At 41.0% G+C, this 22,463-nt stretch overlaps 1 protein-coding gene across 2 annotated transcripts; it reads left to right on the forward strand.

The window, feature by feature from the left end:
- The first annotated feature begins 2,882 nt into the window (after window positions 1-2,882).
- On the forward strand, window positions 2,883-22,004 carry gon4lb (gon-4 like b). 2 transcript variants are annotated; one of them, XM_030158974.1, is made up of 30 exons: window positions 2,883-2,941; window positions 3,728-3,857; window positions 4,256-4,386; window positions 5,005-5,079; window positions 5,397-5,447; window positions 5,557-5,598; window positions 5,683-5,781; window positions 5,864-5,962; window positions 6,341-6,490; window positions 6,725-6,950; window positions 7,026-7,127; window positions 7,388-7,428; window positions 8,079-8,203; window positions 8,460-8,709; window positions 8,932-9,018; window positions 9,152-9,335; window positions 9,421-9,571; window positions 9,670-9,820; window positions 10,218-10,334; window positions 11,471-12,499; window positions 14,221-14,467; window positions 14,588-14,745; window positions 15,457-15,654; window positions 15,868-16,011; window positions 16,177-16,485; window positions 16,571-16,669; window positions 16,748-16,880; window positions 20,955-21,279; window positions 21,483-21,585; window positions 21,680-22,004. In XM_030158974.1, exons 1-30 carry the CDS (start codon window positions 2,936-2,938, stop codon window positions 21,794-21,796), a joined length of 5,079 nt encoding a protein of 1,692 aa, XP_030014834.1. In that variant the 5' UTR covers window positions 2,883-2,935; the 3' UTR covers window positions 21,797-22,004. The 2 variants fall into 2 exon arrangements, with proteins under 2 accessions (XP_030014834.1, XP_030014835.1); XM_030158975.1 differs by having other exon boundaries at window positions 5,864-5,956.
- The last annotated feature ends 459 nt before the right edge of the window (window positions 22,005-22,463 follow it).

The raw sequence follows: 22,463 nt of genomic DNA on the forward strand, positions 1-22,463 counted from the left end.
ATCCTTCAGAAACAGTTCATGAACATAAGAGTGAATATAAAAACAGTAGTCTCACTCCTAATGTCAATTAAATTTTTGTAAACTTTGTGATACTGGGTTTGAATTCAGATTCCTGTGGATTCACCTGGAGTGAACCAGCCTTTGTGGACATGTACACGCAGAGGGGTGTCCATAATGACAGAGACTGTTTGTGCCCATGTATCCTTATGTAATTTACATGCAGGTAATGTGTATACCATCTACTATAGTGTGATATTTACAAATGAGTCTGACAGAAACATTTTCTGACATGTAGGAATTAATGATGGTAATAGGTACATTGTAATCCAAACCCACAATCTTTACCTGAAATTTAACAATAGGCCTAATATCACTAATGGCTTTATATATATATATATATATATATATATATATATATATATACACACACACACACACATATATATATATATATATATATATATATATATATATATATATATATATATATATATATATATATATACATACACACACACATATGACATAAATTGTATATAATTTTATATATAGATTTTTTGTCATTAAAACTATGGTTATTTTTGAAAAAGTAGAAAGTACAAATATTTATGTTAAAATGCAATGAAAATGTTCTCAACTCTGATCGAAAAGAGGCTGTTTTCAGAAATGTAAGTGCACAGTTAAGTACATATACCTGAAATCTCAACAGGAGACTAAACAAATAAAAAGAATAATAAGAATAATATAGGCTAGTTAATGATAAAAATAAATACTTTAACACACACATACATACACACACACATTGGCTGTTGCTATTATGGAAACACAGTTTCTATGGCAACTGATGTGCTGGATTCTTGCAGAAGTGTTCCCACGGCGACACGCACACACACACACACACACACACACACACACACACACACACACACACACACAATGAGAGATGGAGCTGTTTTCATGCTGATGTAGCAGAAACACAGGCTGATGTTAACACTGCAGAATAATGTGTCTCTAATCATGTGTGCAGATCTGAACTGAGCTCTGACATGTTTATTTATATTTATACTGATCTAAAATATGCCGATGATCAGTCAGAGCCAATGACTCCTCTCAGATCAGTTTTATTTAAAGGAAATGTGACGTCCTCAGCTTTGAGTCACCATATTGTAAACCACCTGACGGCGTCACAACCCATCTGGTTTATGCAGCACTAACATCCTGTGGTGTAGTGGACTGTACTGGACTACAGTGGACTGCAGTGTACTGGCGGACTCTGGACTGGACTGTAGTGGATTCTGTAGTGGACTGCACTGGACTAATCTCACAACTAACCACAACAAATAAAAAAGACATAAAAAAAGTGACTTTTCATTCTTTCCTAGATTTCATCCTGTCATTTTTTTCCTCTGTGGTTAAAACTGGATAGATGTTATGTTATATTATATTCTGTTATGTTATGTTATGTTATGTTACGTTACGTTATATACAGTATATGTAATATGTGTGCTAAACACTGATCAGCCATAACATTAGTGACCACTGAGAAGTAAAGTGGTAATGAGGTGATTTTCTTGTTACATTTGCATCTATCAGTGGGTGATATCACTTTGGGAGGAAGTGAACATTCAGTTGAAGTTGATGTGACAGAAGCAGCCAGTGGGGCAGTGTAAGGATTTCGGGGATTTTGACAAGGGCAGCACTGCGATGGTGATGACTCAGTCAGAATATTTCTAAAACTATAGGCCTTGTTGGGTGTTCCCCTTCTGCAGTGATAGGGTTCTAAAAAGATCTAAATAGATCTCAACACTACATAGAATGCAGTTCACTAATTAGGCTGAAAGATGACTGACAGAAAACAACATACAACACAGAACAGAAAATAGAAACAACTAAATCTAAAAAAGATAAAATAAAGGGAACCAGGGGTTAAACTACAACTAACACTCCCTCACGTAATTCTTTTGTGTGTGAGTTAATGAAATATTTATCAGAAAAAAATCTGTTTTAGTTCTGAAAGCATATATCAGGTACTAACTCATGAGCTAACACTGAGCTACTGCTGATTCTGTTAAACCCTCAAAGACCTAAACAGTCAACACTGATCACTAATCTAAAATTTTTTATATATTTTCAGCCATTAATTCTGTCACTACATTGCAATAATTTTGGTAAAATTAATGTCTACAGGTTCATCAGATATGACCCATTTGGACAGTCTCTGTACTGAACATGGAAACACCATCATCTTCTGCAGCATTAAGTCACCAATGAAAACCATGTAGTTTGATAAATAACTGATTGTAGACACTTGTTTTTATGCTCCGTTAATGGTACTTGATGTACAAAGTCACATTTTTTTCTGATTTCTCAATTTTGATTTAATAACCATTGAATTTACTCTGTGCTTTTATGAACATCTACACGATTAGAAAAAATTGCAATTGAAACATACCTAATTTTCACAGGAATATGCAAAATTCAGAAGATAATGTTAAAGGTAAAGAAGAACAATTTGGGAGTTGCCTCAACAATAGTTGTAGATTTAGCAGCTATTTCACCTCATTAAACCACAAACAAAAACAAATGAGTAAACCAGCAGGAGAATGAGTTTAAGTCCCTGGAACATGTTCAACACAAAACTAATCATTCATGACTTGATAAGATTAAACTAATATGAAATACTTTGTGTTATTGAGTCCTTTGTCTTTTATTTTCGCTTAGCTTGAGAAAAATGCACTTGAAATGTTAAATGCACACACGCATATGTGTTTGTTTGTAGTTCAATGCCTAAAGATACAAAAGAGTGCAAGCTTTTATTGTGAAGGTGAACTCATATCAAACCTTTATTGTGAAGGTTCGTGAGCGGAAGTGGCTATGTTATTGGCGGAACATTAGCCTTAGCACTGTTAGCACTGTTAGCCCAGTTATCAGCAGGATGCGGGTAAGTGTTTAAACTTTAATTTAATATGTCAGTCTGTGTCTTAACACCACATCTAAACATTTAACGAGACAGTCGGTGATGGTTAACGGCATATTCAGGTCCATCTATAGCAAATGATAACCCAGTAAGCGGCTGTATACGGAGCTAAAGGAGCTAATGGACCCAATGTTTCCATAACAGACACACGCCGGATGAACATCACAAACATAATAATGAAATGCACCGTCTCAGTATTAGGTTTAATACACCTGGTTAAAGTCATTCATATACTAAGTCACGTTTTATCTCGGTGGGCATTGTCAGTTTGCTCATGTAAAACATTCTCGTTTAATGCAAACAAGATAATATTGAAGCTGAATTAAAGTGTTTATTCGTGTGTCCACAGTGCAGCAACACGATTTGGGGAAACAGTGATATATGATTATTATGAACAATATGTGGGGTTGAGTCTATTTCCTTGGTTTTAAATGTAAAGGCACAGATTACTGATTGTTTAGAAATGTATGTTTTCTAACGCAAATCATTATTTGTCTATAGTTTAAACGCAGATGACGAAACCTGTGTGGAACTTGAACAATCCATCCATATACCCATATCTAACTAGTGATTAATATCATATATGTGTAATGTTATTTTAATGTAGTTAAAAAGGAAAATTGTTGTCAAAAGATTACCCTTTAGGTAGTGGTATTTAGCTGTGAGTTTTTATGTTTTATGTGATACCCAGACCCAATGATGCATCTTGTATTGGTCAGTATTAGATTAATGGTATTGCTCTGTTTCTAGCGGGCAGAGAAACGCCATCCTGCTGAACAGGAAGTGTTTCCTGTGAGGTCCAAGTTTGTGAGAACAGATGGCCAAACCACTGGGTTTAGACAGGAAGAGTGTCCACCCTCACCAGCATCACCTCCCACAGGTAAACTCTTGATATTTCCTTGACAACATTACTGAGCAGTAAACAGTTGCCCACGAGTTAGAAAAACTAAGTGGGATAACTGATTATCAGGTCTGATTTTTGGTATTTTCAGACTAAAGTTGCCATTACTTTTTAACCCCATAACGTACCTAATTATAAAAATGTTGAACTTCAGCTTTGATGCAGCCTCCTTGCATAGTTCAAGTTCAAAGCCTTCCTTTCAACATTGCAACAATTGTAGGTCTGACAGATTATAACTTTTACTTTAAATCAGTTCTAAATATTGTCAGTCTTATCGATCACTTAGTAATCAGTCAGCCTCTAAAAATCCGTGTTGTATACTTATATATGAGACAATTGAGCCCCTCATCCTCCTCATGTTGTCTCTCATTGGTCAGGTGGTGAACAAGTTGTCTCCATGGAAACCAGTGACTCCAGTGACAATGAACTTGGACGATTGGACATCGACTTGGATTGGAAGTCAAGACGACACAATCTGACATCCAGGAATGTACGGGCCATCCTCCATGTGAGTCTGGACCAACATACTACATACATAACACTCACACAGAACATACAACATTCTTCATACATACAGTATGTACATGCTAACCACATTACAAAACACTACATGTTACGCCACAAAAAATACAATTCCCACATCGGGTAACTGCACACATATAGCATAGTGCATACAAGAGAACCACAGGCCTAAAACATGTTGCAAACACATTCACCGCATGAATATACTGTATCACAATTCTCACATCATAACATGCTACATGTTAATCAATGCACACAAAATACAACATACATGTTATCCATATGCACATAACATGGAGTGGTATTTTCATTACATGGATTGTGTCTTCATGTGTGCTTCAAAGTAATGGACCCAACACTAATCTTCGGTTAGGAAACCTTCCTTGAAATTGATTAGGTCTGTTTGAAATTGTCCAGTGACATGATGCGCCCACTGCTCTTATGAACTGCCAAATGTGGGTTCATCTGGATGGAACCTGTGCAGTTAGTAATCACTCTAACAATATTTCCTCATAGTCAGCTGATGAACCTTTCAGCCTATCCTCATACTACATGTTCCACACTGGGCTGTATGTGACAGCATTTTGTGTTGTGTCATCATCAGGAGGTCATTACCCATGAGCATGTGGTGGCCATGATGAAAGCTGCCATCAGAGACACACAGGACTTGCCCATGTTTGTAAGTGTTCTAAGTCCTCACATGTTTACAACATGTTTAAAACACAACACACTTGAATCTTGTGTTAATAAAGGGTTAATAAACAGGTGGAAAATGGGAATAATGTTGTATAGTTGCTAAGCATTGATGAATGTAAATATTAAACAGTAGATAAATGGTAATAAATGTAATACATAATAATAACAACCTGTTAATCAATAGTTCATTCTTAACAAATGATTGGTAAGCTGCCAATACATGGTAATGTACTTTTACAAATATTAATAAACTTCCATGAATCAGTAGTAAGTGGTTTTAAAAATGTTTGTTTTCCTCAGGAGCCCAAAATGACTCGATCCAGACTGAAACAGGCTGTTGAACAGGGACAGGTAATGCCACTTCCTGTAACATCAGTGACACCTCACCTTAGATTATCTACAGTCAGTTTAACCTGTTTAACCTGCTTTACTGTCTGTTTGTCTATCTGCATATTTACAGCCTGTGACCTGGAGTCTGTCTGCAATGAACAACACAATAAAGGTAAATACACTTTCATCAAACCTTGAAATGAACTGTGTGAAGTTGTTTATTTTGTTCAGAATGACATTAGATATTTCTTTTCAGTCGGCTCAGTTCGTGGACATCGATCTGTCGGACGATGAGGACTCATCAGATGAAGAGTACTGTCCTGATGAGGAAGATGAGGATGACACAGCTGAGGAGGTCAGTGTGTTCATATGATATTATGATACTGTATGAATAAGGTTCATTAATCTGTGTGGCTGAGTTGTGTATCCTTGTGTAGATCTTCCTCAGCGATGCAGACAGCCTGGCTTCACCTCCCAGAATGCATCTGGACTGTCACCGTGGAGCGCCTGTAGACCGGCTCAAAGAAAAGGTACAGGTATATTTGCTGTCTAACCTCTGACAATTGATTTACCTACACTGATGAATCCAACCGCTAACTTCACTCAGATATTTATTTTACTGACATTTTAGAGACTGAAATTTAGTTTCAGTCAAAACACTATCAGTACATAATTGATTTTGCAGCAAATCTGATAAAATCAAACATGTACTGTCATTATAGTCTCTTTGTTTTAATCATCTGTAGGAGCTCCACCTCCTGACAAAACAAATGTCCTTTTCTTAATCACGAGTCTTACTGTGATGTATGGTGTGTCATCTGATAGATTTAGAAAGCATTTGGCCATTTGAATGGTATGTTTTGGTCAATCCTCTTCCTCTTTACCTTTTAAAACTTTCACCTCTGGTTATTTAGGGATCTACAGACAACCTGGTTGGACAGGCGGTAGATTCTTCTTCCTGCACAAATAAGATCCCTCTCTGTGGTCCACCTGAAACATCCTTCATGGAGAGACTGAAGGCAGTGGAGGAGGAACTGGACTGTAGCCCCGCCTACATCTACCAGGTAAACATGTCCTAAAGATAAACACCAACACCTACAGGTAAAGTCCCACCTGCCAGTTATGGTGGAGAGGATTTCAAGGCTGATATGATAAAGACAGTTTGAAGCAGCAAAAGACTGATATCCTCCCTGCCTGTCCCACCAGATTTTATAGTAACTTAGTGATTTATTTATTTGTCTGTCATCTTGCTTGTTTATGTATGTGTTTATTTGTCTGTGTGTCTCCCTGTCTGTCAGTCTCTAGACAGAAAACAAGGAGGTGGTGGCGATGAAGGCTCTGGCTGTTTGGCGTTCCGCACACGCTCCAAACGTCCTCTAGTGAACGTCCCCCTGGATCAGCTAGAGGCGGAGCTTTTGCCTCCCGATATCACCGCTGACATGTATGACCAGAACTCCGCCCACCAAGAGGAGGATCGACACTGGACTCGGTGGCTGCAAGGGCTGATGGCCCCCGACTATGGAGGTCAGAGTTCGGGGTCTGTTTACTCTGTTTACAATTGTCACAGCTTTATCAACCTGGTTATTTGTTTCGTTTCAGATGAGGCTGATGATGACGATGACCCGGAGTACAACTTCCTGGAGGATCTGGATGAACCAGACCTGGAGGACTACAGAACAGACCGGGCTGTGCAGATCACCAGTAAGGTTCTCCCTAGGGTTCTGAAGACCTTAGCTACTGTGGTTACCTAAATTTGATAAAAATATGCAGTTTCAGATCATTTTAGATTATTATTACTGCCATAATTGCCATATTTATGTACAAAAATTTAGAGAATCTAAATTAGATGATAAATCACAAAAAGCTTAACAATATGTGCACCTCCAAATAAATTCTAGCAAAGTCAAGATGAGTTTTATTAATCAACCATTAACTCCTCTGCTTTTCTACCTGTCTTTCAGAGAAGGAGGTGAATGAGCTTCTGGAAGAGCTCTTTGAGACGGTTAGTTCACTTCTGGTTCTGATGTTTACAGTGGACACATAAATGGTTTATGTCGAGAAGCACCTGTTAAAAACTCTTTCTAATTAGGTTAGATTTTAGTTTTTTGCTGTTTGTTTCTGTCCTGTTGGGGCCTCTATGTCTTGTTTCATATTTTAATTTGATTTCTTCTTTTTACCTCCGCCAAGGAGGTGATGTTTTTGCCAGCATTGGTTTGTCTGTCTGTCTGTCCGTGTGCAAGATACCTCAAAAAGTTATGGACAGATTTGGATGAAATTTTTCAGGAAATGTTGATACTGGCACAAGGAACAAATGATTAAATTTTGGTGGTGATAAGGGGGAGGGCACTGATCTGCCTTGGCAGAGGTCTGTGCTCTCAGAGTGCTTTTCTATTATTTTTGTAGTTTTCATCTTGTTTTTTATTTTACATTGTTTTCCTCTCATCACATCTTTTATGAATACTTTACTTAATTCATTTATTAATTTCACAATTTGGGAAGTCAAAAACTGAGTTTCCAATGTTTTATTTAAGCCGTAATCGACCATTGTTGGTGGCTCTGTTGTTAAAGAAATTATGATTTGACCTTTATTGTGATACAATAAATAAAAACATTTATTGTAATAACATTAAGCCTCTTTTGCTTTTTTTGCAGCTTCGGGAGGAGCAGGTTTCAGTTAGGGAGAAGGAAGAGGAGGAGGAAGAAGAGGAGGAGGAGGAACAGGGGGAAGCAGTCCTGGCCCAGGCTGGACCTCAGTTCAACATCCCTCAGGCTCTCCGGTAACTTGGCCCATCGTGTTTCATTCTGAGGTGTGGTGTGGTTTTGGCCCTCCTGTTGGGACAGGGCAGCAGAGATGTGCTGTATCTGTTTGGGTCAGGAGGAAGAGAAAACCAGTCTTTGTTGCTGCTTCTTCACTCACAGATGTGAAGAAGAGTCAAGCTGAGAGGCAACATTTCATCTCTTCACTCTCAGATCTCATCTGTTTGAAGCAGGGGTCATGTGGTTTTTCTGTGGGGTTCATTTTGTTTTGTATAGGTTTGAGGCACCATTAGCTGATATGATAACAGAGCGACGGATGACGGTCCGGAAGCAGTACGAGGCCCAGCAGCAGAGGAGGGCCCTGCAGGACACGACCAATTACAACTTGGACCACATACACCTGAAGGATGCGCCCAGCACACAGACAGACTCCGACACACCTGTATTAGTGCTGCCAGGACAGGTGTACCCCACCCTGCACTTGAACCACAACCAGAAACAACAGCTTCAGCAGCAGATCCAGCAGGTACGGACTGAAGTTATATGATCAGATAGGTCCAAGCAAGATTTATCAGTGTCCAGCAAATTCAGGCTGAGTTCTAAAACTGCTACAGACGGTCAGGTCTCAGTCTGATCAGTTTTTATTAGTCACACTGTGTTACGCAGACCTAATGAATCTGAATGTGATGTATGCTGGTCCTGAGTCTCAGTGTCAGTAATCAGCTCCTCTTTTTCACCTTCATGACAGCATATTCAGCTGCTCACACAAGTTCACCTCTTGAGCCGCAACATCAGTGCCCTGGACCATGAAGCCATCATCAGTAGGAGATACCTGGTCAGTGAACAGCACAAATAAAGCAAACTCTGTATCTTCAGTTATTTAACAATACAAACTCTTAAACGGCTAATGTGGAGATAGGGAAAGACAAGTATTCTCTACATGTCTTATTAATGACTTCATTCTGCAGGAGGAGCTGCATCAATTTGCATGTCGTCAGGAGGAGGTTGTCCTTGTCAGTAGTTTCAGAGGGTCTAACCTTCAGGGGTCTCTGGAGCTGCTACAAGAGGTGGAGCAAAGAGAAAGACCACCTGGTCCTGGTCCAGCCCCTGCTTCCAGACGCTTGTTGCCTAGGATGACACCAACCACCAACAGTATGGAGGACAACTGAAACCAGTATGATGTTCTGTTTCCAATATCACGTTTCTCTGAGATGTTCCTGTTCCTCTGCTTGTTTAGGCTGTGCCTTCCCTCTGTTGCCCTCCGACACCGCCTGGTTGTTTGCCACTCGGCCTGTCTTTCTCTACCCTGAACTACTTCCTGTCTGCAGCCTTGACCCCGCTCTCCACATGCGACACAACCGAAGCATGTTCACCAAAGGAGAGGATGGGTATGTATGTGTACTTGTAGACAAACCTACTGAGTGTTTAGATTTACAACCATACAGATTTGTCACTATATAAGACCTCCAATCATGCTCTTGTGCAGGTTGATTGTTCTGGGAATGAAGCACTTTGAGGGAGCGGTTCAGCCCAATCAGCTAATCAGCACCTACCTGCTGTGTAAGAAACACTGGAACTTGATGAAACGCGTGAAAGAATTGAATGGTTCCAGAGCGCCGGCCAACAACGTCGTGAAGGTAACGCCACTAAAGATGTCACTAAAAAAAGGCCAAAAGAATAATACTGTTCAACATCTGACCATAAGAGTAGTTTCAGGGGGTGAATGAAGCTGAAATTTTGTGGAGAAATTTGAAATGTTCAGATTCAAGTTGAATGTTCGGATTAATCAAACCACTAGCATTAGCACATACTATATGTTTCTACAAACACCTTGTGTAGAACAACTGGTTAAACTGTAAATCAGAAGTTGGTTCTGCAACAAGTAAATACTTTCTTTCAGTAGCTGTTAAAAGCCACGTTGATTGTTGTTACAACAGCAGATTTGTCTTCACTGATGAGGATTGAATGCTGTATGACCTAAATGGAATAAGCATCAATCAAACCTAACTAAGCTGATTCTTCCCGTGTTTTCAGTACTTTTTGACACATGGAGTCGTCCCTTCACTGCCGTTGGCCTGCAGCAGAGTCCTGGCAGGAGACCAGCGCCCCCCAGTGGACAAAGACAGCAGCTCCATGCCCAACTGGCTGAAGGTGAGGATAGTATCTGTAGTCAAGCTGAGACGCTCAATTTGAAATAAGTATTTCTGTTTATTTTGAACACAATTCTACATTAAATAAACAAACCAGTGAAATCTATGAGCAAATCAATTTGGATGTGCCTTGTATCATATTACAGTTTTATTTAACAACAGAGTATTGAATATTTTGTTTGAGAAATTTCAGTGGATATATTGAATAGACATGGAGCATGGAATGCAAATGTGTATCATCTCAGTTTTATTTCTGATGCAAAATGTGATCCAATGTGCCAACCACGATTTGCTTTGGGCTTTCAGGTGTTATTTCACAGCTGAATATGCAGTAATCAGCTTACATATTAATCTTAAACAACCATCCTATACTGTCCTTAAAGTGTGAACAGGACTGAACCTTTTTAATCATCTTTTAAGGGCTGTCCACACTGAGAATGTTAGCTAATTATAATATTGTTTTGCAAACAGCAGCTCCGGTTATCTGAGTCCTGTCTGAGGCTGTGTGTCGTTGAGGCTGTGCCAGAACCTTCTACTTTGCTTATAAATTAATCCTTATCACCTGATGTTGATAAAATCTGTGCATGTTCCAACTTGAAATCCATATATGTTTTGACTTTGAATTCATGACAATCCTGCATCATAGAAAAGACAGAACAGGGGATGTTAATCCACTGTATTGCATACTAGAATAAAGATATCACATTTCAACACAAAATCCTGCAGTTCATCACAAAAGTTCCACAAAAAATGATCCACAAGATTCAGCATACTTCACAAGGTCTGAAAACTAATTCTTGATAATAATCAGGATAATAACTTAAGTCAGTAACATGCAGTGGTAATGTGGCATGTTGCATGTGACGTGCTGTAAATTCAGACGTTTTCTGATTAGCTGTCAGTGTCTCTCATCCTTCATCAAATCACTTTGGAGGTTATGCTCACCACTACTGAGGTCATAGTTAAACCACTAGCATTTCTACACTTGCCAGTTTTGTTATGGTCGTTGTATGATGTAGAAAGATCTTTACAGCACCTCATATTGAATACTGTAAATTTGTGTTTCTGACTATCCAGCAGAGGGAGCAGTGAGCAGTGGTTACTGTTGGTAACTGGTTTTCTGATTTACTCCCACAGAACAGTCAGGAGATCATCCAGAAGACTCGTCTGGTCTCAACCTGTCCTCCTCGTTACCCTGCCTCCCGGCCGCCTGGCTGCATCCTCAGGCTCCACCCCTACTGGATCCCTAAGTCACGCCCACCCCCCCAAAGACGCCTTTTCACCCTGGCCCACAATGCCTCACTGCTGCCACTTGCCAAAGCTCCGGAAGACAAACAGGAGGACAGATCTTTTGTTCCACCTTTAAAATGTGAGTCTGTCCAATCAGTTGCAGTCAAACCTGGACCCACCCACCCTGTGAGTGCTGACATCAAAGAACTTTGCCCTCCCATTGGCCAGATAGCACAGCAAAGCAATACAGACACACTCCCTCTTCTTCTCCCCATCTCCTCACTGTCCAGTCCCAGCACCACAGCCGCTGCCATACCCTCCTCATCCACCAGCATGGAGCCAGGCTTCGTCCTCTTACAGATGTTGTGGACACCCACAGCTCCACCCTCGGGCACTTTCCAAAAACCCCTGGGACCAGTCAGAGAGGAAGTCCACCCGATGTCCATATGTCCAAGAGTGAAGGAGGAACAGAAAAATGATAAAGACAAGGAGCAGTGGATGATTGAAGACATCATCATGAACAAAGGAGAAAACACTGCAAACGAAGAAGAGGTGGAGGAGCAGGGAGGAGACACTGGAGGAGGAGGAAGTGAGGAGGATCCAGGTGGAGGAGAAGGAGAGGAGGAGAATCAGAGGGAGGATGGGGAAGAAGGAGGAGATCGGGACAAGGATGAGGGCGGAGATCAGGAAGAGAATGGGGGCGAGAATGGGGGTGGAGATCGAGATGAGGATGGGGGCGGAGATCGGGATGAGGACGGGGGTGGAGATCAGGACGACCAGGAGGAAGATGGGGAGAAAGATAAGGATGAAGATCAGGAACGTCAAGGTGAAGAAGAGGAGGAGGAAGACTTTGACGATCTCACACAGGATGAAGATGAAGAGGAAGTTATGTCTTCAGCTTCAGAGGAGTCGGTCCTATCTGTTCCAGAGCTACAGGTAAATGACTCACTTCTAGGAGTGGGGTGTGTGTGTGTGTGGGGGGGTGGGGGTGTAGGAGGTACTGCCTGATCTGAACCTGTGGTCTGTTATTGGAAAGGTGTTCATCAGTCCCCATGGCACCAGGACAGGTTTTAGCCACATTATTAGATTTGTATCTGTTTATCTTAGGTGAAGAGAGGACCTGATCTATCAGCTGATCCTCACCTCATGGTCAGTTGGATCTGATGGCAAGGGGGATGGACATATATTGAAGGTGAATTGGGAAAATCTGGAGATTGAAGATCTTCAAATCTCACTTCCAGCAGAGCTTCTGTTACATCCTGAGTCTGGGACATTGATTCCAAATGGATGAAGTTCTGTACCTCTATTGTGAAAGTGGCTGTATTGAGTTCTGGCTGTCAGGTCACTGGTGTGTACAGTGTCCTGAAGGAGGAGTCCTGTTGAGTCTAGTTGGCTTGTGGGACACCAGAATCAGTCCGCATGGAAAGAGTTGGCAGAGTCCAACTTTGGCTGATATGGAGGCAAAACTATGTAATGGGAGAACATGAACTAGGAGGGGGAAGCAGTGGAGTATCCTGTGGATCTGTCCAGGCTGATGCACTTCTTCAACATCATGCAGAGGTTGGGGACAGTGATCTGGATCATTAGACTGGGTGGTGGCTTCCCTTTTAAAGAAGGTGTGATTTGAAGGTGTGTTTCAACTGTCAGAGGAGTTATGCCACATGCTGGAGTTGAGTGTCTGGCTGGTTAGTGAAACCTTAGTTACATTAAGAACAACCCAGTTTTTGTTCTGATTGTGGAGTAAGTGCAGGTGGGTAAAGCAAGGCAAGGCAAATGTATTTGTATAGCAACATTCATACACAATGCAATTCAAAGTGATTTACAGATGCATAGAAACATAAAATTACGTAGGACAATAGCAGAATAAAACAAACAAAATGGAAGTGCAGAAAAGATGCTCTACTCTGGCAGAAACCGCCACCCCTGGGGTTATCTGTCTTATTGTGAGAGCAATTTGCTACTTGCGCCCCTGGGGTCTCAAAGCATCCCAGAAGCTCAACTGGCTGTTAACAGCTTCTCTGCGAACAGCAGGTTAACCCTGCTGTCTTGGGTCTGAAAAACCTTGAAGCCCAGTCCGGTTGTTCATAGGGTGCATAGCGCTTTGCCCTGCTGGTCCAAATGTGCTCTGTGGACATATTTAGGGCATTTGAACATGTCCCTGGTTATGTCCTCCATATCCTGAGCATGGACTACAGGACCCACCAATACAAGTCATTTGGTCTTTGGATACCCAGAGCCAGAGCTGCACACTCCTCCAGGGCTGCCCTTCACCAGTTCTGATGATTTTTGGACATAATTTACTGGTGTCCCAAAGTGGTGAAAGGTGACTGTTTCAATTCAAGTTCACATAGCGTCTTTTTGTGGATGATAACACTGTTGGTTTCACTGAGCTGTGATCTCCAGTGTTTTGAGAATCAGCACTTTCATGTCTGAGGCCATGGTCCATCAGTCAGTAAACGATGGAGTGTTGCTCTGGGTTGAGGTTGATTTAGTTCCTCAAGTAGAGGAGTTTTACTATCTCAGGGTCTTGTTTATGAGTGGGGCAGGGATGGAGGGCTTTTTATTTATTTTTCTTTTGTTTGAACACTAACAAAATAATTTTTCACTGCTGCTTTTAGTTTCAGTTTGCATTGACTGTAATAAACCTGGTTTTGTAGGAGACGATGAAGCAGCTGACGTGGCTTGCAGCAGAGAGGAGACTCTGTGCAGATGGAGATTCGGAGGAAGATCATTCTCCAACATCAGCTGGTTCTCAGGAAGAAGAAGAAGAAGAGGAAGAGGAGGGGCCTACTAAAGGGGAGGAGTCCAGAGAAGGGAGGGGCAACAAGGTGGGAGGGGACGAGGAGACACCGTCTGGAGAGGGGACACCCAGAGGAGGAGGGCGAGGACCAGGACGAGGGCGAGGTCAGATGTGCACATTTCTACTATAAACATATTTAGTTTGTTTGGTCAGACATCTGTTATCTGCTTACTCAATTCATTGATAACAGGCTAAAATCTCCTCCTCCTCCTCTGTCTTCTCAGGTAGGAGTCGGCCTCCTCGTGGTCTGAGGAGGAGTCGTCAGGAGCGTCACAGTAAGGATACATCCAAACTGCTGTTGCTGTACGACGAAAACATACTGGACAACGATCCTCACAGAGAAAGCAAAGATGTGGCCTTTGCTCAGAGTTATCTTAACAGGGTGAGTCTGTTAAGGCACATTTGTTTGTTATTTTTCAAGTAAAGTTCATTTTTAGGGCTTTTATTTGATTTCTCCTGACTTATTGTAGTCATAGTCTTACAGGTAATCTACCTGGGGGTGAAGGTGGAGTACACCCTGGATATATCACCAGTTCATCACAGGGCTAAAATATACAAACATGGGGAGAACATGCATGCTAAAAAACAATGACAAGAAAAACTCTACTCTAAATCCAACTTGCATCAGTAATGATTAACATGGTGCTGCCTCACTCTAGCCTCATTTAGTGCTTATTGGTGAGTGTCAAACCAGCTGCATTAGTGCTACACTCTAATTCAGTGTCCTGACAGTTTCATTTTGTTCAACTCAAAAGTGCCTGCTTTGTCTTAGAGATAAAATTCGTTATAAATGCTCCAATCCAGTGTGTTGCTTCATACAGAAACTATTAGACATGGGCAAAAACTTATGTAATCCCCCCTACATGTATGAGTCTGAAGAGACAAGGATGTAAAGTGACTGGTTGTGGAGGTGGTACAACCGTGAGGCATGGATTCTAGTTTAAACCTGGATCTGTGTTTATATTGGAACAGGTATCAGCTCTATTTGGGCCGTTAATAACATTTGTTCAGGTGCCTGAGGTGACCTGATGATATCTTTTTGATGTGTTTGGGTGCATGAGGTGACTTGTTGATGTGTTTTTGATGTGCTCAGGTACGTGAAGCACTGCAGGACGCACCTGTGAAGGTGGAGGAGTTCGTGTCTCTGCTGAGTGAGTTTGAACAGGTTGGAGAAGGACAGGAAGTGGTGCTACTGTTCAGAAGGCTGCGATCCATCCTGGGAGAACGGACAGACCTCCTTCGAGACTTTGCTGCCTTCCTACGTCCAGATCAGGCTCTGGAGTGTGGACTGGTGAGGAACAGGACGGAATTTTTTTAACCAGAGAATCTGTTTGAAACGTGAACATCCTAAATATCCAGACTGATGAAAGAATGACAAATAACTTTGACTGTTTAATGAATAACTGAGACAAACCATTCATTATAAAATTACTGTTAAATTTTCTATGATGCATGTACATAAACTAGCAGCTTGATTCTTGTGTCTCCTGCTTCTGGTTTTCAGTTTGAGGAGCAACAGGCTTTTGATCGCAGTCGTCGTTTCCTCAGACAGTTGGAGATTAGTTTTGGAGATAATCCGTCTCACTATCAGAAGATCATCAAGGCCCTACAGACTGGTCCAGACTTGAGTCCTACCAGTATCCACGAGGTATGGCAGAGTTTACTCAACCTGAAACTTGATGTGTGGCAGAGTTTACTGAAACTAAAACATACGGCGCACATAGCAGAGTTTATTAAATCTGAAACTCTAGATTTGGCATAGTTAACAATGACCGAAACAGGAGTGTGTAGTTTAAAGTTTTTGCTCTTTCAGCTAAAGGCACAGATGGCTGCCCTTCTGAAAGGCCACACGCATCTTCAGGCTGAATTCTGGGTATTTTTTGATGAGCTCCGCCCCCCTCCAGCTCGCCCGGGCCAGTTTGAGGAAGCTCATTGGCCAGAGGATGCAGGAGGTGGGTCAGACGGTGGAGAGGGCATTGGCTTAGGTTTAGGGGGTGGAGCAAGCAGTGGTTTTGAGGAGGTCACACTACCTGAGCTTGAAGAAGAGGAGGAGGGGCATAAAATACGACCAATGGTGGTTCGGCGTCAGAGAAGGAAGATAGAGACTCACAGGAACTATAAGGTCAGTAAATAAACAAACAAACAAACAGATAAACATCAAAGCAAACAGTCTTGTGACTGATCAACATGTGTCATGTCTGAATCAGGAATGTGATTGGCCGGATAAAGCCTGGCCCTGCCTCTGCCATCAGGTGAAAATCCGCAGACACAGGAAGAAAGAATGTTCCCGTTGCCATGGCAACAAGGTACGTCCTCAACCTATGATGTATATAGTGAGTCACTGACCGAAAACTCACCTGAAACACCTGTTGATGTTCTCCCAGAGCTCAGGGGGCGTGTCCAGAGCCATGAAAAGTCTGGACCCTCTGTACGCTCAGATGGGCTCAGCCCACGATGAACCAGTTGACAAAGACCGAGACCTGGTCCAGAAGGAAGACGACGACAGTCCACTACCAGGTCTGGTTGTATTCCATCCATATGATGTTTATATTGACACAGTAACATCCAATCAAAAGCTTTACATTTTTTAACATGTTTTTTGTTGATTAGTTAACATTTGTCAATTTTTTAAACATTTTCTTTGTTGAACTTTGTACTTGTACTTGCCACTTTTATTTATTTTTAGGCCCGAGCCGAGTAAAGCCGGCGCAGGGCCTATTGAGTCTGCAGTGGGCGCATGGGGACGAAATCGCCAGTGACGCGGTCGCCTTTCGCCACTGTCGCCACTCTCACACATATTCACATTCACGGCACTGAGACCTTTCCGAAGATGTATATGACATGTGCACAAATCGCATATTTACACCTGCTCAGAATGAATGGGAGTCAATGGGACACGCCAAGTCGGGGTCAGTCACGTGGGTGAAAGTGCACGACACGTGACCTCTGACCCAACAGACATGTGGGGGACCTCGAGAGCTTTAACATAAGGCCAAATACGTGGTTGCCATAGAAACGGCTATATTGTTCTTGCTCAGATTATTATTATTATTTTTTTTATTTTTTTTTATTTTTCTTTCTCCTGTGCTTTGAGCTCAATTTTGACCCCCTGAACATTTACGAAAACTCACCAAATTTTGCACAAAATTCAGAAATGTGCAAAATTTAATTTACATATAGGTTTCGTAGATGTCGGTAAAGAAATGTGGTGGCAGCGCCCCCTTGAAAAGTGGAAATGCATTGCGCCAATGGGAGCACGTCCAACATAAAGTTTGTCGTAGGGCCACGAAAATCGGTAGACAGATTCATCATGAGGAGACAAACAAAAAATATAATTATGGTCACGCCCCAAAACCAACCCTTAGTCGGCCATATTGGATTGAAATTTCCAAAATGCTGAGTCAGCGTTTTCGCTGACGTCGTATTTTAACTATCTTCTCCTTGGCTGTTTGGCCAAATGAGCTGAAAATCGGTGTACAGTATCTAGAGAAGTGGGGCATCAAAAGTTAGCCGAATTTTTTGGATTGGTGTCACCGTTTTTTTGTGACGACGTCGCAAACTTTGCAAAGTTTCTTTGTGAATTTACCATTACAAACATTGCTTCAGCTCAGACATACGAAGACCGATTTGGCTCAAATTTGACTCAGACGTCCATCTCCCAGGCCTACACCTATTTATTACAAGAAATTGAAATTTCGCACTATAGCGCCCCCTACAAATGTACATTTACAAAAATAACATCAGTTCGGACATACGAACACCGATTTGGCTGAAATTTGACTCAGACATCTGTCTCCCAGGCCTACACCTATTTGTCAAAAGAAACTGAAATTTTGCACGACAGCGCCCCCTACAAGTTTAAAAAAAAAATTTTTTATTAAAATTGCTTCAGTTCGGACATATGAACACTGATTTGGCTCAAATTTGACTCAGACATCTGTCTCCAAGGCCTACACCTATTTATCAAAAGAAACTGAAATTTTGCAATACAGCGCCCCCTACAAAAATTTTTAATATTTAGGCCCGAGCCGAGTAAAGCTGGCGCAGGGCCTATTGAGTCTGCAGTGGGCGCATGGGGACGAAATCGCCAGTGACGCGGTCGCCTTTCGCCACTGTCGCCACTCTCACACATATTCACATTCACGGCACTGAGACCTTTCCGACGATGTATATGACATGTGCACAAATCGCATATTTACACCTGCTCAGAATGAATGGGAGTCAATGGGACACACTCAGTCGGGGTCAGTCACATGTGTTTAAGTGCACGACACGTGACCTCTGACCCTACAGACATGTGGGGGAGCTCGACAACTTTCAAATAAGGTCAAATACCTGGTTGCCACGGAAACGGCTATATTGTTCTTGCTCAGATTATTATTTTTTTTTTAATTATTTTTTATTTAATGTTTATTTTTCTTTCTCCTGCGCTTTGAGCTAAAATTTGACCCCCTAAACATTTACGAAAACTCACCAAATTTTGCCCAAAATTCAGAAATGTGCAAAATTGAATTTACATATAGGTTTCGTAGATGCCGGTTAAGAAATGTTGCTGCAGCGCCCCCTTGAAAAGTGGAAATGCATTGCGTCAATGGGAGCACGTCCAACATAAAGTTTGTCGTATAGCCACAAAAATCGGTACACAGATTCATCATGAGGAGACAAACAAAAAATATAATTATGGCCACGCCCCTAAACCCACCCTTAGTCAGCCATATTGGATTGAAATTTCCAAAATGCTGAGTCAGCGTTTTCGCTGACGTCGTATTTTAACTATCTCCTACTAAGCCGTTCGGCCAAATGAGCTCAAAATTGGTATACAGTATCTAGAGAAGTGGGGCATCAAAAGTTAGCCGAATTTTTTGGATCGGTGTTACTGTTTTTGTGTGACGATGTCGCAAACTTCGCAAAGTTTCTTCGGTAATTTACCATTACAAAAATTGCTTCAGCTTAGACATACAAACACCGATTTGGCTCAAATTTGAAGGAGTCGTCCATCTCCCAGGCCTACACCCATTTATTAAAAGAAATTGAAATTTCACACTATAGCGCCCCCTACAAATGTACATTTACAAAAATGACATCAGTTCGGACATACGACCACCGATTTGGCTCAGATTTTACTCAGACATCTGTCTCCCGTGCCTACACCTACTTGTCAAAAAAACTGAAATTTCGCACTACAGTGCCCCCTACAAGCTTTTTAAAAAAAATTTTTATTCAAATTGCTTCAGTTCGGACATACGAACACCAATTTGGCTCAAATTTGACTCAGACATCTATCTATCAGGCCTACACCCATTTATCAGACAAATTTGAAATTTGGACCTATAGCGCCCCCTACAATTTTACTTTTACATAAATTACTTCACTTCAGACATATGAACACCAATTTGGCTCAAATTTGAAACAGTTGTCAATGCCTACACCCATTTATCAAAAGAAAATGCCATTTCACACAATAGCGCCCCCTACAAATTTACCTTCACGAAAATTGCATCAGTTCAGACATACGAACACCGATTTGGCTCAAATTTGACTCAGTGGTACATCTCGCAGGCCTACACCCATTCAATGGAACAAATTGAATTTTGGCTCATAGCGCCCCCTACAGATTTATTCATGCAAAATTTTGTTCAATTCGGACATATGAACACTGATTTGTCTCAAATTTGAGTCAATTGTCAGTGTCCCAGGCCTACACCCATTCATCAGAAGACACAAAATTTGGTGCTAGAGCGCCACCTGTTGAACGATGAGCATACTTCCACTGGACGTGCCCTTGGCGAGGGCCTTTAGATGCCGCTTGCGGCTTTAATTTATTATTGTCTTTTGAACATTTATCACTTTTTAAAGTAGTTTTAGACTAATTTTAGCTAAGTTCTTAATTGCTGTTAGTCTTACCCTGAGTTATTTAAGTATTACTTCAGCTGAAACTACATATGAAACTTTATAGAAACAGTTTGAGGAGTTTTATTTATTAATGGCTGGCTGGATTAGCTTGGAATTTCTGAGCCTTTGTGATGCTGAATATCTTCATTCAAGTTTAGGCTTTTTATCATTGTTTTCATCAAAACCTGCTCATAGATGTGATTGTTAGTTTAGACTAAATTAGTCCAGATTAGACCAGTTTAGATCACTTTACAAGTTATAACTTAACTGTATTTAGTCTATTCTGTGTATAAGGTAATACATTATGGTGCTGTTTAAATCACCTCACCAGTGTCATGTCATTCATTGCATTTGATGACTTCATGATTCATTTACTAACCAATGTTTAAACCATACAAAAAATTTCAATCCCGAAAATTTCAATTTAATCCAAAATTGTACAGTAACGTTGAAGGCAAATATTGAATTTCACCTCTGAAGGATGTTCTTGGTGTGATTAACCATTATATTTAACACATACATTTTATGTAAAAGAATATGTAAAAGTTTTTGTCCACAATATTTAGAGCAGGAAGGTTTTTCTCACTAATGCTAACTGATTGTAGTTGTATTTATTTTGTACTTTATTACACAAAACTAACCAACACTGAAAGCAGGATATTGAAAAAACAGGAAACTGAAGTCTGTTTCTGTCGACAGATTGCAGAGCAGCATCATGGGAGGGCTCGTTCCCTTTGAATGATGAGAAGGAGGAAGAGGAGGATGAATTAGAAGATGAGGAGGATGAGGAAGATGAGGAGGAGACCAAGAGCAGTGAGAAGGAGCAAAGTCCAGCTTTGAACAAGACTAGGAGAGATGAGGCGCTCCAACCCAGCTCACCTCCTGCTGCCTCCTCCACTTCTAGTCCTGCTGGTCCTCCTCCTTGGCCCAGTCCTCCTCGGCCTAGTCCTCCTCCTGACCTCCCCGTTTGTGCCAAGAACATTTCTCTGACGGCGAGTGGAGAGAAGGTCATCCTGTGGACCAGGTAAACCTCAACATGGTCATTTCACCATATACATAATGAAGACTTGGATTAATACTTGTCATTAATCAGCTTTTTTCCTGTTGTTATTAAATTATTTTTCCAAAGTTGCCCCTTCATAAGACCTGACCTCCCCTTTAGACAAAAAACAGTTGAAACCAGATGAATCTTGAGTATGACCCTGACTCTTGCGGCCTTTTTTTCAGAGAAGCTGATCGAGTCATTTTGACCACCTGTCAGCAGGAAGGAGCCAATCAGAACACGTTCCAGGAGATCTCCAGTCTGCTTGGCAACAAGACTCCCTCTGAGGTGAGTGGCTGGTGGTCCTGTCCTCTTCCTAATTGTCATCATCTCTGCAGGTCCCTCAGAGTGTTTTTTTTTTAAACTATCGTGGTCTGTGCAGGTCTCTCAGAGGTTTCGTGATTTGATGCGTCTCTTTCGGACAGCCGCTCGTCAGACCAGCTCAGAGGATGAAGCTCCACCCACTGAAGCAGCAGTGGCCAATGAAGATGAAGACTGAACTGAACCAATCACAGGAGTTTCAGGTTCATCAGTGACACAAATTACATAGTTGAAGACTTTTCAGAAGTTTTATTTTGAAAGGATTCACAGCAGATGGTAAAAGGTGTATTTATTATACATATAAAAGTCTGTAAATAAATGTAAATGTATTATTTATTGTTTTTGTAAAAATATAAGTTTTTTTCAATAAAAGAGTTTTACATTAAGACCTGTTTTCTGTCCTGGATCCGACCACATTAAACAGCAGAACAAATAAAACTGGATCAGACAAAGGTATAATATATTAAATTAGTTTTGACCCGATTAAACTGGATTAGACAAGTTTACACCAGAATAACAGAGAGATAAATCCAGATTAGACTAATTTATTCCATTTTTACTAGTTTAATCTGGTTTATATCAGTTAAGAATCTGTAATGAACTCATGGATGTTTGTTTTTTCTTGTTAAAACACTAACATCTTTTCACATTCACTAAAGGAAAAAACAAACAGGATGTAACAGACTTCAATGTAAATAACACCATGTTCTATGTCTTATATGTCTTTACATTTTACTTAACGTGTAATAAACAATGAATGGACTGAATGTTTTTGTTTTTTTTTAAACTATAAAGGAGAAACTGGTCAGCTGTTTGCGTCATCTCTGGTGTCAGCTGAGGAGACA

The sequence above is a fragment of the Sphaeramia orbicularis genome, chromosome 16, assembly GCF_902148855.1.
Source record: "Sphaeramia orbicularis chromosome 16, fSphaOr1.1, whole genome shotgun sequence".
Classification (NCBI taxonomy): domain Eukaryota; kingdom Metazoa; phylum Chordata; class Actinopteri; order Kurtiformes; family Apogonidae; genus Sphaeramia; species Sphaeramia orbicularis.

Coding starts and splice junctions, on each gene's coding strand:
- gon4lb (XM_030158974.1), top strand. Junction 6,491..6,724: donor GCCCCGCCTACATCTACCAG/GTAAACATGTCC, acceptor CCTGTCTGTCAG/TCTCTAGACAGAAAACAAGG. Junction 16,670..16,747: donor CCCGTTGCCATGGCAACAAG/GTACGTCCTCAA, acceptor ATGTTCTCCCAG/AGCTCAGGGGGCGTGTCCAG.